At 41.5% G+C, this 14,760-nt stretch overlaps 1 protein-coding gene across 2 annotated transcripts in view; it reads left to right on the top strand.

The window, feature by feature from the left end:
* Positions 1–13,164, top strand: part of klhl29 (kelch like family member 29) — an 88,022-nt gene extending 74,858 nt beyond the window's left edge. For both annotated transcript variants that reach the window (XM_079370603.1, XM_079370604.1), the window contains exons 13-15: positions 3,902–4,095; positions 9,716–9,860; positions 11,909–13,164. In XM_079370603.1, coding sequence (XP_079226729.1) covers positions 3,902–4,095; positions 9,716–9,860; positions 11,909–12,092 — 523 coding nt within the window. In that variant the 3' untranslated portion in view covers positions 12,093–13,164. The remainder of the gene's footprint in view (positions 1–3,901; positions 4,096–9,715; positions 9,861–11,908) is intronic.
* Positions 13,165–14,760: the final 1,596 nt, after the last annotated feature.

The following is a 14,760-nucleotide window of genomic DNA, read 5'->3' as shown; positions in this document are numbered from 1 at the left end:
TGGAGCAGAGACAGTGTGTCCTCTTTTATTGGTTTCTTATGGAGCACCCAGGTCTCTGAGACCCCAGAGGGAGACAAAGTTAGAATATCACGTGTGGGTGGGTGTGAGAGAAATATCGGTGAGAAGCAGCAGGTGTGCCCGTGGATGCTTTTAGTGAAAGGCAGAGAGACACTGCAGGTAATGAGGAGTATAAGCCGTATGTGCTTCCCCTTTTATTTATTTATAAAGGACACCTCTAAACATGTTCAGCTCGCTCTGACACAAAACACACAATCCAGCTTTTCATAGTACATGACACAGCACTCCAAGCATTCAAACCGTACACTTTTCAGTAGCTTTTATTCCCCCAGTCGTTTTGGGGTACAGGTATATTAAAGTTTTAAAATCATCTCCCAACGTCTCAAGCACCACAGAGCTGCTCTGCATGTCTGCTATGAGTATAAATGCATACGTTGGGGATGAAGTGGTGACATCCCAATCCACTGAAATTGTGTCTATACATCTTTCAAACACTGTCACACACTGTGATTATCGTGGCTCCTTGAATTGTTTTTTCTGAAACTCCTTTTTTTATTTTTTAAATTCTGCACAATATGTGTTGTGCAGCATTTTTGCTGTTTGTCAACATGCAAAATGTGTGTGTGCATGCATACATGGGATCACATGGATCATGGTTAATTGAGTTTAAATCAGTGATGGATTCCCTTCGTCTCACAAGGATGAAGTGAAGGTGACACAAAGGGGGCAGAGGCGCTGTTGATGGCGCGTCTCTCGGCTGACCTTGATTTCAGCCTGTCAGACACGCATACTCTCTCATATAGAGAGCGAGACTCCTTTCACAGTCGGTCAGATGTGTGCATTATTAGCAAAGAACAAGCTAAAAGTCTCTGCAGAGGTCATGAATGTGAAAGCGTGTCAAAGCTTAAATCAGCTGCTTGTTACCTCAAGGACAACTCTGGAGGATTTCGAAGAACGGACCTGCAGCAAATCCACCGGTCATCTTAACAAACATGGCAGCTATGAATGTGCATTTTGTTCATCAACTGTCAGACATCCTCCGCTCTGAAACATTTAGTTTGATGCAGACTTCTCGTTTAGATCGAAGAAGAGAGAAACAAACACAATAGCACCACGTGGGTCGCTCTGACATCTTGCAGACATCGAATCACAGCTCTATGTTGTTGACATTCCCGCCCCAGTGCATGCTGGGAGCATTAACTTGTTTCTCTTATCCAGATTGCATATTCAGAGACAAATCTAGGTTAAAGTCCGTCCTCTTTGTTTATTCACAATCTGTCTCCCCTTCATATGTTTCTGTCTTTGTGTCTCTCTCCTACATCAGCAGACGATTACACAGCTTCATGCAGTGATCGGTCTATATGTATAATAATTGTTTTCTTTTTTTGAAATCAATCGATGCAGTGTGTCATGTTGAGTGGAAAGAACAGCAGAGATGTAGTCAGTGTTTTTTTTGTGATGAGCACAATCTTCTCCCTCCATCTCCTCTGCCTTGGAGATGCAATCAAACCATAAACACCCACTTAGAATCTTTTTTTTTTTCTTTTTTTTTTTTACGTCAGTCAGTCACTCTTCATTTAAAAATGCTTGATGGTGAATCACACATGAAATATTTCCAACCAGATCTTTGACCTCTAAGATCGTCTGAGCTTCTCTTTGCTGACCTGCACATGTTCCTCTTGATCAGAGCTGATCATTTGACTGCTCGATAGCTTTGCAGAATTAACACCAATCAAAACCTATTTCCATCATCTGCTTCTTAGTGAAAAAGAAAATGATTGCATTCTGCTCCCTTCACTGTGTCGCTCTTTTAGTCCTGAACCTTTTCAGTTCAGTTCTCCAGAAACGTAAGATTCGAAATACTCGAACAAACAGCAAGAGATATAACTATGTAAGCAATCTTAAAGATGGTATAGTTGATGTACCGTAAATTCCGGACTATAAGCCGCTACTTTTTTCTCACACTTCGAGCACTGCGGCTTCTACTCCGGTGCGGCTAATGCATGGATTTTTTATGGGGGACAATGAGCTTCTGCCGCAAAAACATTTGACTTCGTCACGTCGGATCTTAATATCAGTCATTTTGCGCTTCATGCACGCACCCTCATCATGGAAAACACACGGAGAAATACATATGATGTAGCTTTCAAGTTAAAGGCGATCGACCTGGCTGTCAAAGAAGCTAACAGAGCTGCTGCACGTTAAGATGACACTGACAGCGACAACAGAGACTGAGGAAGTGAGTAATGAAGTCATTCTGAGGCAGTGAATGGATGGACTTTTTCTTGTGAAATATATTACGGTCATCTTTTTCATCAGCCGTGTTACAGACACCGTCGGCTAGGCTTCGTATTGTAACGGTTCATGTTGTAAAGTCAGTAGTTGATAATGTGTTCATAATTCCGATTATGTGGAGAGTCAGTGAATGCACCAGCGAGAACGTGTTGAGTGGCTGTATGAGAGAACGCTGGGGGAGAGAGTTGGATTGTTACGGCAAGTTATGTGTTGCTCTCTGCTGTAAACTGCGTGGTCACGGCCGACAGTGACCAGGTTATTAAGTTATTATTTGAACGCTCTCGTCGTCCTTTAACGTCCGTACGGACGCTACAGTATTTGCGGATGTTACCGGTAGCCTACGTCTGTGTAAATAGCTCTTGTTATAGCGTGGACACCTGCGGCTTATAATCAAGTGCGGCTTATATATGTACAAATACATTTATTTACTTATTTTTAGCCGGTGCGGCTTATATCCAGGTGCGCTCAATAGTACGGAATTTACGGTAGTTGTTATTTGATCATCATTTCCTGTCCTTTGTCACGGCTTTACAGCATTACACGGCTAACACACTACGCTAATGGAGGCACTGGGCACAAAACGCATACAAATAAACCAAACACAAGTAGAGTCAAGAAGTTCAAAGCGCCCTTTCCTCTGGGTAGCTCACAGTCCCAGTACTGTAAAGCCACGTTTCCACCAAGTGGTCCGGCGCGCATTTTGCGGCGTTTCCATAGACTGATCCCGGGAAAGATTCCCAAATAACTGATCCGTACCATCCCACTTTTTGGGACCCTTCCGTTGGGGTGCCAAGAATGTCGAGCCAACCCGAAAAGGTGGAGCTAAACACTGCAGTCCGTTGATTGGTTGAAAGGATCGTCACTTCCCGTGTTACGTAGGCAAACAAAACTCCGCCACTGACTGTAATGCACAGCTGATTGTTTACGTCTGTATTTCTCCTCGCAGCACTGGATGTCTTCCAGCGTTGGTTTTGTTTGTGTAGCGTTTTTCTCCTTTGTTGAGTTAGCGGTTAGCTGTTAGCGGTTTACTGCTATCATATGACACTATGTACATAGCGGCTATCGGCATCCAGCTTACACGTCGCCAACCAAGTAGGGCACGGGTGGAAACGCAAACGGGAACGGGCTTAATCGAACCAAACCGTACCAAACTGTACCGATCCGTACCGGACTGCTGTGTTGGAAACAGGCTTAAGTCAGTGTCTTGTTCAAAGTCTGTTGGGTCCTTTCATCTTGCTGCGTCTTTGGGTGTCAGTCTATGTCTGCTGAGTTTTTGGCTCAGAGTTGAAGTCGCTACCAAAAAAAAAATGACTCGAAAAAGTCCAGAGCTCAGCGCTGACACACAGCCCAACTCCAGAGACTGATAGTTTGTAGCGCCAAACACAGTGTTGCTTTATGTAATTGCTTTAATTGCTGTCATTGTACATAATGGTTGGTCTTTTTTCATCGTCCCTGGTGGTGTAGGCATTCTGCTAATTATATCGGTCCACCCTACAGCCAAAACCAGGATTGCAGCTCAGGGGGAACTTTAAAAGCAGAGTGTTTCAGTGTCTACTCTCTTCATAAAATCTTTTTTTGTCATTTTCAGGTACGACACAATCACCAATCAGTGGGAGACGGTCTCTCCTCTTCCAAAGCCGGTCCATTCAGCAGCAGCCACAGTGTGCGGAGGGAAGGTCTTTGTGTTCGGAGGTGTGAATGAGGCAGGGCGCTCGGCGGGGGTCCTACAGTCCTACATACCACAGAGCAACACCTGGAGCTTCATCGAATCACCTATGATAGGTAAGAGAGATGATGACACCCACAGGGACCCACAAGGGACGTGTTGCCTTTTGCAACATGACAAAGCTTTTCAAACCAGTGTGTAACATGTTCTCATTTACATGTATGCTCATCTTTAATCTTTGGATCCTGCTTTCTCATGACGGAAGAAAAAGGAGTGTTTGATCCTCCTGGCTACCATGTTGTTGAGCATCTATGCTTTCACAACTCTAAACAATTGCTCAACTTCCACGTCATGTGTTTGACTTGTTCTGCTGATGTCCATTATGAGATACAGTCTCATCACAGGGTAGATGAGTGTGTGAGGGTGACTGGTGCATGTTCATTTTGCACTTCAGCCTTCATGGGCATAAAGGGGAGTCCTTGTTGTATTAAGTGAATGGTATACAACAATCCATCCTGTCAGTGTCTTTTACATTCTGAAGAACTGGAGTTCTCTTCAGTAATTTTCAGATCTCTTTGATGAACAGAGCACAGCTAATGATTGGTGCTCTTTACGTCATTGGTCAAACTCTTCACTCACCAGCTGCAGCTACTACAGAATCTGATCTAATTGACTGACTGTCCACATAAAAAATTGCAACTAACCAGATGCAATCTGCCCGTCCGTATTGACATGGTCTGATCCACATGGATTTCTATGGCAACAGGTTACGACCAGGAAATACATCAGCAAAATAGATAACAGAGAAGTGTGTCTCTTTCTGAAACGATCTAGTGGAGCAGTCCATCCTATTTTCTTCCACTGACTAAAGTTAACTTCCGGCTTGCAAGATCTACTTTGTGGTTATGGTGCCTTGTTGCGGGTGACACAGAAGACGCATTGAAGTGACCGAGATTGAGTCGGATCTGTAGGAGTTGAATCGTATTTGAAACGACCTCCGTATGTGGTTTGAATCAGATTTTGAAAAATCAGATCTCATTTGACTTTTTGTGTCCGGACTGGCAAAAAAAAAAGTAACAACATACAATCTGGATGTGCTAAAAATTTGGAGGTGCATTGTTCATTGTGAGCAAGGCCTAAGAGCCAGCAGGTACTGCTGAAGAAGGTAACAACACAAGAAAACACTTTAAACAAGCTGCCATAAGACTGACGTAGCAGGAAAAACACACAGGAATCAACTCGGCATGCTTCAAAACACTGACAGCTGTGCTCTCTCTGCACATGTTATACACAGGAAGGACCCAAAAATACACACTTAGTCACAGGAATGTGAAGGTTTTCATTTAAACACATTTTTCCTCCAGCTAGAAATTATATTATGATGGGGGTGTGACGCCATTTAACATGTGATCACATGATGGATTCTGAGGGCAAAGGGCTGGCCAAATGTTTTTGAAGTAGAATACGTTGTTATCTTGAATTGTGGCAGACACTCCGAGCAGCAGGCATCGGAGAGAAACTCTGGGTCAGAAATGTGTTTGAAATCCGATGCTTTCTGACAAGAAGTTGATCTTTTGTCATTAAAGTTTCAGCATGGAGGCACTTCCCTCAGCTCTGGTGGAAAATACATGGAGAGAAATAAATGTGCTGCCACTTAATCCCTCCGAGTCTCTGTAAAAAGAAGGCAGTGAAAGTATCGCCTGTAAGAGCCAATAAGAGCCGCTGTGCAAACAGGAAGACGATTGGAACTTTTCAATTATAACGTTTTATGCGGTCAGATAATTCACTTTCTATCACGATTACTTAATAAATTAGTTCATTTAAATAGTTAATCAGAATAAACTGCACTTTTAATTGAATGTTTGAAATTTTGAAATTCCATTATTAAAAAAATGTTTTGACTTTTATTTTAAATTCTGGGACTGTCTGAGGTCGAGAGTACTTTCCTTACTGTTTGAATTCAGTCCTGCTTTTATTTTTAAACAAAGTAAGGATCTTCTGGTAGATGCATGCCTCGTCATGGTTTCACCCTTTTATGTGAATAAAAGACCCACACAGACTGTCATCTGTCAGGGTGTAGAACATTGTGTGTCTGACAGCCAACAAGCTAACGGATTATTGACAGGTTAAGTACTTTCTGTGAATTCCCCCCCCCCCTTCAGCAGTGTCTTACCACCTCACAGAATTACATCTGTGTGTGTTTTCCTGTGACTGTACATCTGTTTAAGTGTGTACCGGTAGTGTGTGTGTGTGTGTGTGTGTGTGTGTGTGTGGTGTTCCCCCTCCTGCATGAACTGTAAATGGGTTTCACAAGCAATTATCTGGACTGACTTCCTCTCTCTTGCAGAGTGAAAATGGCTTTACTTGTGCCAGATGTAGTCCCTATAACAAGCCTATCAAGATGTGTGCATGCTCTGCAGATTGCTCATCTGTGTCTATCATTGTCTAGAATATATCTGTCTGCTGTGCAGTAGGAACCCTGGAGTGTAAATGACATGCCTTAAGCTACTCCTGAAGCCTCTGTCTTCAGGAGGTCAGTTCATATAGATCACCGTATTTCCAGAGCTGAAGATGTGGCTCAGTGAGATTTCTGACTAACACTTAGTCAGAATTATAACAAGTGATGATGAGGTTGCCAAATTGGTGAATTCGGCATATTAAATCAGAGGTTTTTTTTAGAAATGAAACCACGTTCTCAAACCTAACAAGCAAAATGCTTGCATGGAAAGTTAATTTATGTATGACCAATTCACTTTAAGGAAGAAGCCAACCAATGAAATATAGTGCTTTTAAAACCTAGACTTAAGACATCTATGACCCTTAAAAACTCATGTAATAGTAAACTGTAATCACACCTCCTCTGAGGCATAATACTTGGAAACACACACACATACGCACACACACACACACACACGCAAACAAGCACACACCACCAGTTATCCACCCAGCGTGCAGCCTCTGCTGACAGACGGCCACAATCGGCTTCATGGAGCGTCAGAATCTTTGAGCACTGACTGGTCCATCGAGAATTTAACAACTGAACAATGAATTGCAAAAAGACATGAGAGCGCCATTATTGAGGGTGGGGGAGGAAGAGGAGGAGAAGTAGTAGGAGAGAGTAAAGTGAAGCTGGAGCGTTTCAATCGATGCCGAATAGGTCATGACCCCGACCCATTCTCCATCAAACTCAATCGAAACACATGATTTTCCTCATCTGCTGTGTTTATCTTTTCCAAGGCTGCTTTTAGTCTGCAACACATAAAAGGATATAATGAGCACAAGAGAAGTTGCTGCTGCTCCAATTACCTTTTTGTATTTTAATCTCGACGCCTCGCAGCAACAACTGAAGCTTCTACGTCCTTTTTCCTGCTGCTTCCTCGTTGTCTCTGCAGGGCCCTATAGCAGCCGCACCTTGATCGCCTTTATCAGACAGAGCAGTTTTCCTATTTGGATCCAGTTTTTCTAGATATAACAGATATAAATGCTGTGTTGATGGAGGAATCAGTTAAGAAGGAAAGTGAGATAACAAGATTTTTTTTGGTGAAATACAACGTAGCGGTGTGTGTTTTGAACGGGTAAGTCTTAATTTGTTACCTGTCCTCGACCTCAGCCCGAAGGGTCCCCAGGCTCGCTGATGAAGCCGTTGTAGCAGAGTGTGAGAGCCTGCGCCTCAATGTGTTGCCCTGCAGACACAGCTGTGACGAAACCTTTATTACAGTTTAAAAATGCTGTGAAGACAGACTCGAAGAACAACAACGATCTCTCTAGAATTAAAAATGTCTCAAGGAAAAAGACACTACTTCAGCACTCAGAGAGAGAGAGGAGGCACAGGAAACAGCGGTGAGAGTTTCTGTTGGGAAAAACCGAGTGTCCTGGTTTTATTCTGCCTCCAGCAATGAGCGGGAAGAAGTGTTCTGTGTTTATGGGACCAACAAAAAACGCCAGGTAGCAACCAATAATTTAACAACGGCCAATGACACAATCATTTTGGCCATTTTGAATGTAATAGAGCCAATAACATAATAACCAGCCAATAATATAATTATTGGCTGGTTATTATGTTATTGCGTTATTGGCCTAGTACAAAAAAAAAAAAAATCCTTTGAAAATATAATAATTGCAGCAGATAATGTACAAACACTTAAGCTGAAGTAGATGTATATATATATATATATACATATACATATATATATATGTAGAATAATGTATAAACAGAACAGTGAAGAATGCGAGGAGGACCAATCAGAGCAGGATGTTTAAAGAGCAGAAACTGAAGCTGATACATCAAAGGGTGCAGCAGACGTTCAGATTGGATTTCAGTTTTTCTTTAATGCAGCCGTTAAGAGCTTCATTTAAAACATTTAATTCATTTACACCACTAGCATGAAAGCGTCCTCATGAGTTGTTTAGTGGGCTCAAGTGCTGACATGGACAATTCTCTTAAATGGTAAATAATGGTACAGTACAAATTAGGCTTAATTCAAACACAACATATGCATGTTTGTCCCTTTATCGTCATTAGGTGTGTGTGTGTGTGTGTGTGTGTGTGTGTGTGTGTGTGTGTGTGTGTGTGTGTGTGTGTGTGTGTGTGTGTGTGTGTGTGTGTGTGTGTGTGTGTGTGTGTGTGTGTGTGTGTGTGTGTGTGTGTGTGTGTGTGTGTGTGTAAGGCACAGCAGGAGCACCACTCACCTACAGAGGCATTAGGCATTTTGTCTTTATTTTGCCACCTTTAACAAGGAATGTCAGTCCATTGTGGTAGAAAACATGGAGCACAGTCGCTGACGGCTAAGTGTCGGTGGATTGTTCATGCTGCTTGTAATAACATGGTCAGCTGTAGCCTGCTCAGGACTTTATTGTTAGTTCTTCTCTCCACACAGCAGGACCACTGTTTACAAGCTGCAGGTCCCCAACGGCATTGTTTTGCACAAACCGCTGTTTCATTAAGTTTAGTATCATCTATAGTCCTAGAGAGGTGCTGCGTCAATAACTATATTTACCCTGTGTGCTGTATCAGACTGAATTATACAGTTCACACAGTATGCACTTTGTAACATGTTTACTGGTTTTCCCAGCCATCGTTTTTCTTTGTACATTTCTAGACCTGCCAGAGGCCGTAGAGACCAAACATGTTTTTTTGGAGCAGAACTGAAGACAGTTTGTTTTTTTTCCTTTTAAAGGGATACTTCCCTATTTTTAAAGTGGGATTGTATGAAGAACTCTTCAATAGTACAGGTGTAAGCCAAAACAGACATTTCAGTTAGATTTGCCTAATTATGAAGAGACAGTAGTGGTGGCATTAAAGCCAAGCTTTTGAGAAACAACACTGTTTGAATTTTGCCAAGTAGGCGTTGTGTGTTGACATTACTGCATATCATTGAAATCATTAAAAGCAACAGATGTTTTCAAATCTGAATTATACTGTACATGCCAGGAAATGTTTTTATTTTTTTATTTATTTTTTTATTTTTACTTCAAATGAGGAGAAATTGACCACATCTGCGTGAAGTGTATCGCCTGGCTTCAGCCAGTCTCTCCTTAAAGGAGCCATGCTGGATGGCATCTCTTACTTATTCCTATGGGTAACAAGTATCTCATACAACCCCACGAACGAAAAACAAAACAAAAAAACCCTTCAAACAATTTTGAAAATAGCACGTGTAAAACAATAGAGTGTGGACTTTTTTTTTTTTCTTTAACAAAACTCTGTTTCTTCTTGTCTTCCTCTCGTATCTTCAGATAACAAATACGCCCCTGCAGTGAGTCTAAATGGGTTAATATTCATCCTGGGAGGAGCCTACGCTCGGGCCACCACCATCTATGATCCAGATAAAGGAAACATCAAGGCCGGTCCCAACATGAACCACTCGAGACAGTTCTGCAGGTGAGACATTCATTCTGCTGGTGATGCTTTTTGATGTCTTATGTGAAGCACTTTGAATTGCCTTGTTGCTAAAATTTGCTATATATAGACTTGCCTACCCTAATAACACAGCAGCACAATGTGGAAGTACACATGGACTTCATAGAGTGTGTGCGTTTTCATAATAAGTGGATGGTCTGAATCACTTGGTTAAAGTCTTCTCGGATAAATCCAGAATAAGCTTAGATGTACTTTATGGGGTGGCTACCTGTTGCTGCCATGTTGGCCATAAGACACAGTGATGCATGTCTACCCAATCTGCCAAATATAGTCAAGTCTACTTCTAAAACCAGCCGTATCTGTTTTATATTTCAACATCGAAAGGAGGTTTGCAGAAAGACGTGATATCATGACGGCTACGAGAACTTCTTTGATACGGTCTATGATGGGAAAATGTTTTTAAGCTTTTATTTTTGGTTCCAGCCAGCTGCACTGAAACGTTAAAACTTCTATCTTTGTAGAAAAAAATGGCCATGAATAGTAATCAAAAAGAACGAAACATCTGCTGGAAATACAGAAACTCCACTCGCTCTAATTAGCTTTCATTTAAAGCGAGGCATGAGTCTTTTCTTTTTTTCTTTTATCTTTTTTTTTTTACAGAGTCAGGAGAGTGTATTGTTTTTGTTCATAGAAAAACAAGGCGGCCCTGTTTTACATTTAGTGGACACAACTGCTAATAAAGGGAGATAAATTGTAATCAACAACAATGGGATCACTTCCTAATGTCACACTCGACTCGAGCCACTGAGGTGTGCAGTTTGCTGAATAATCAACTCACTGTTTTCAAAACCCGAGCCATTATGCGTTTTGTTCGGGAGGCGAGAGAGGGGGAAAAAAGCGCATACATTTGGAAAGCAATTACAGACGGTGATCTTGTGTGTGTGTGTGTGTGTGTGTGTGTGTGAAATGTGTATCATAAATCACGTTGTCAGAGTTATTGATAAGCTGCACCAGCACACAGCAGGCAGCTGTTCTGCTACATTTAACTAAGTCTGACACCAGGAGGAGAAGAGGGAGGGCAGTGAACGCAGCACAGAGTCTCCAAAAAGAGAAAACGTACAAACACTCAGAAACAGCACTATCTGCAGTGTGCGAGGATGAAGTCTAGCAGGGTCATCATGCAGGAGAGCTGATATTCTCCCTTCGGTGCGTTCAGCCCTCTGCAGGCCTGAACCTCCCCTCTGTTTATCAGGAAGAGCAGCTCCAGGCTTTACCCTGCACACTCTGTGTTTTGAATCAGCTGTGCTCTCTCTCTCCCTCTCTCTCTCTCTCTCTCTCTCTCTCTCTCTCTCAGTAGATTTAGGCTTTATGTAATAATCTTTTTTTAGTCCCAAAAGTGATGTAAATTTGTTGCAATCGTACTGCATGTTGTTCAGTCTGTGTGTTTGAGTGTGTACCTCATGTAAATGCAAATCGTTGTAAAGCCCAAATCAGCTCGCAGCCAAAGTTTTAATCCTCTCTGCATGCAAACTCCCGTTTCTGTTCCTCATATCAGTGTCATGTCATGATTAACAATAAGAGCTGTATTCATGCTGCTGTGAGTCACAGCTATCTAATATCAACACTACTAAAGCGCTTCACTTTACCCACTTATTGGCCTAACACAGACATGCTCCTGACTGTTTCTGATGTTGAGCAGATTTTAGCTGCTATTTGTGATCTTAGGAGCTACTGTGTTTTGGTTTTTTTCCCCAGACACCTGAGTATTTTCTTTGTTTTATCCCCCAGAAAGGGGCCCTTTGTATCCTGTGTGGACCTGTATGAATCAGAGGAAAGTCTAGCCATTTCCCCCAGTACATAAACATGCTAAGCTAACTGACTAATGGCTGCTGATTTCTATTTATCAGACAAATAAGCGTGGTCTCATATCTTGAATAAAAAGGTGCGGAAAGCATAATAGTGTGTATGTTCCCCCTCTTTCTTTCAACGCATTCATAAACAAAACACATCATATAAAACATTTTCACTGGAGATAACAAAAAAAAAAACGTTTCTGTCTGTCCATGCAGCGCGGTGATCTTAGAAGGGAAGATCTACGCCACGGGAGGCATCGTGAGCAGCGAGGGTCCCGCCCTCAGCAACATGGAGACCTTCGACCCTTACGCCAACACGTGGGCGCTCCTACAGTCCCTACCCTGCCCGCTCTTCAGACACGGCTGCGTGGTCATCAAGAAGTACATTCAGAGCAGCTGAGGACGACTTGGACCCGATCAGACTGGGATCGATGCCAAACACCATCTGAGCTTTTGGTTAGAGGACGATGTGTGACGGCAGTTTAGGGAAAGGCGGTTAGCCAGTCTGCGACTTCTAGCCTTGACGCCAGCATTCATCCATCCTCCCACATCCCGTCCCACTCTTTCAAAAAAAAAAAAAAAAAAAGAAGCCCTGTGCAGAATGTACTCATGCTCAACTACTCAGCCATGTCAGGTGACAATGCCTAACCTTTAGTACTGTACATGTTGTGGTAGTTGTTCATCCTCCATCCAACAGGCACAGGGACCCCCTTCGGAAACATCTTTTCTATTGGAGTCTTCATTGTTGCTGTTGTTCTTTTCTGTAAACTCATCCCCTCCATACTCTTTCTATACTCTGATGACGCAGGGTGAGTTTTCTGTCCCCTTTTGATACTCGTTTGACAGGGTCGAGGCTTTAAAGTTCTGTCTTAGAGAGCAGAACATGTTTGAGAACCATTTTCAGTTGAGACATCAAATAAAGGAAGATCTGTTGGGTTTAAAGATTCTCTTATTTTGACTCTTTTACCTCCATTGAGTTAAGATTTTAAAAGCATATGTAACCCAGTTCATTTGAACTTTTTGACATGATAAACTTGAAAATTCATGAAATGTGGGTCAGGTAGATTTTTTTATTTCCAGGCTGACTCTCTGGGACAAAGACACCATTTTATGGAGACAGTAGGGGAATTCTTTCAGTTAAAATTGGGGGGGAAAAGCACAATAACTACCCATGACTAAGATCATACAAGTTTATGTATTCATTCATGCTTTAATCTATTTCATTGGTTTCCTTGAACCTCCTTCATGTTTTATACGTGTTTTATTGTGACCTACAACATGACTTGGATTTGTATTCTGTAAATACAAAGTACAAAATGTGTATATTTTAAAACCTGAAAGAAGTTCTGTACAAATGTTTTTAAGACTCAAAGAACAATCTGTAAATATGACAAAAGTATGTCTGTAAATGTGTGTAAAAAGGAGAATTTCACAGGAATTATTCAAACCTAATACAATATCAGAACATGGAACTGTGTCATGTCTTTTTTCTGTTCTCCTGGATAATGAATCAAGGCTGAATGAATCACATTTTTTTTAAACACAGGTGATCTACTCGAGGTTGTTTGCGTCTCCAAGTTTGGGCTTCTCACTGCAGAACACGGGACAAAAGCTCACTACTTTGGTAATAACTTGAAAGTAGCTTTGGAAAAATGTTTTCAATACATTGGACTTCTTTTGATTTCATTATTCTAAATTCAGGAAAAAAAAAAACATTGCATGGACGTGACGGTTTGAATTGTCACAGTTTATTTATTTGTTGTTGTTTTGCTTGTTAGCAATGTTTTCCTTTAGAAATGTGTGAAATTTTACTATGTAAATCTTTAAACGCTGTTTTCTCAAAATTAGTTTTCTCTCATACTCAAAGTCTGAAATCTCTATTTCAGATGCACCTACAGTATATACACCAAACTTTCCAGTCTTGTGCCTAGCTAAAGTATGAAGACTTTTCTTGAGGGATTTGTGAAAATATTATTCCTAGCATAATTTATGTAACATTTTATTCCAAAAAACTATTTACTACTTAAGGCTATTGACAGTATATTCTGATTTACAGGATAACAAAAGTAGATAACCATAAATCCCTCTGTATTTTTTTTCCCATCTAATATGTTAACAAAATGAAAAAGGAATTTTGATCACATGATCAGATTTCGTTGTTTTGTTTTTTTTTGCGTTTTTTTCAAAATGTATGCAAATGTGCGCATATTTAGTTACATAGTGCCTAATTTGCATATTTAAACATTACAAAAAAACGTTACATTTACAAATGCCACCTAGTGTGTTACAGACAGCAGACAAATGGATGGAAAGTCTTGAATAAATAAAGTGTGAAAACAGAAACTCAAGAAAGACACCTTTCCTTCTGCTTACTGGACTTACACTACTCACTAGAAGTCATGGATATTGTTATTTACAATGTGCTTGTCCCATTGGTCTGAATGTTAATGAAATAAGTAATAGTTCCCTTTGATATTACTATTAATGAATGAGAAGAGGCACCATTTTCATTAGTGCAATATTTATTACCCCAACAATTTAGACAATAACAAAGATTGCCCCAAATAACCAAAATTGACAAAGTCAGTAGCGGGTGTTTCCACCATTTGCCACAATGACAGCTTAACAGAGACATCTCATGATCCTAACTAGCCTCATGATGTTGTTCTGAGGCAGTACGTTCCACTCCTCCACAAGTGCTACACGCAGTTTAGCCAGGTGACATGGGGATGGGGTACAAGCATTCGGTCTCTGCTGCCCCTCGCACCTGCAACGGTCGCCTGGCATTCAAGGCTAAGCGGTGGAATAGTCTGGAAACCCTGGTACCCCGCACTTCTCGCAAACAGGCCTGCAGCTGTGTGGCAGTAGCACAACAGTGTCTGAGTGCATAGGCCCTGAGGTTTTGGTCGTCATTGAGGTCCATCACTTGTGGGGCTCCACTCCTGGGTCTGTGACCAACAGAGGTTTTTTGGTATTGGCCCCTGTATGTAAGGCACACAGTAAGACCATTACAGGGAAAACACTAAACGAGCTGTGTCTATCACCCTACTACAATTACCTCTCTATCT

This window comes from Symphodus melops (genome assembly GCF_947650265.1).
Source record: "Symphodus melops genome assembly, chromosome: 1".
Lineage (NCBI taxonomy): Eukaryota > Metazoa > Chordata > Actinopteri > Labriformes > Labridae > Symphodus > Symphodus melops.
This window is presented reverse-complemented; position numbering and strand designations above follow the sequence as displayed.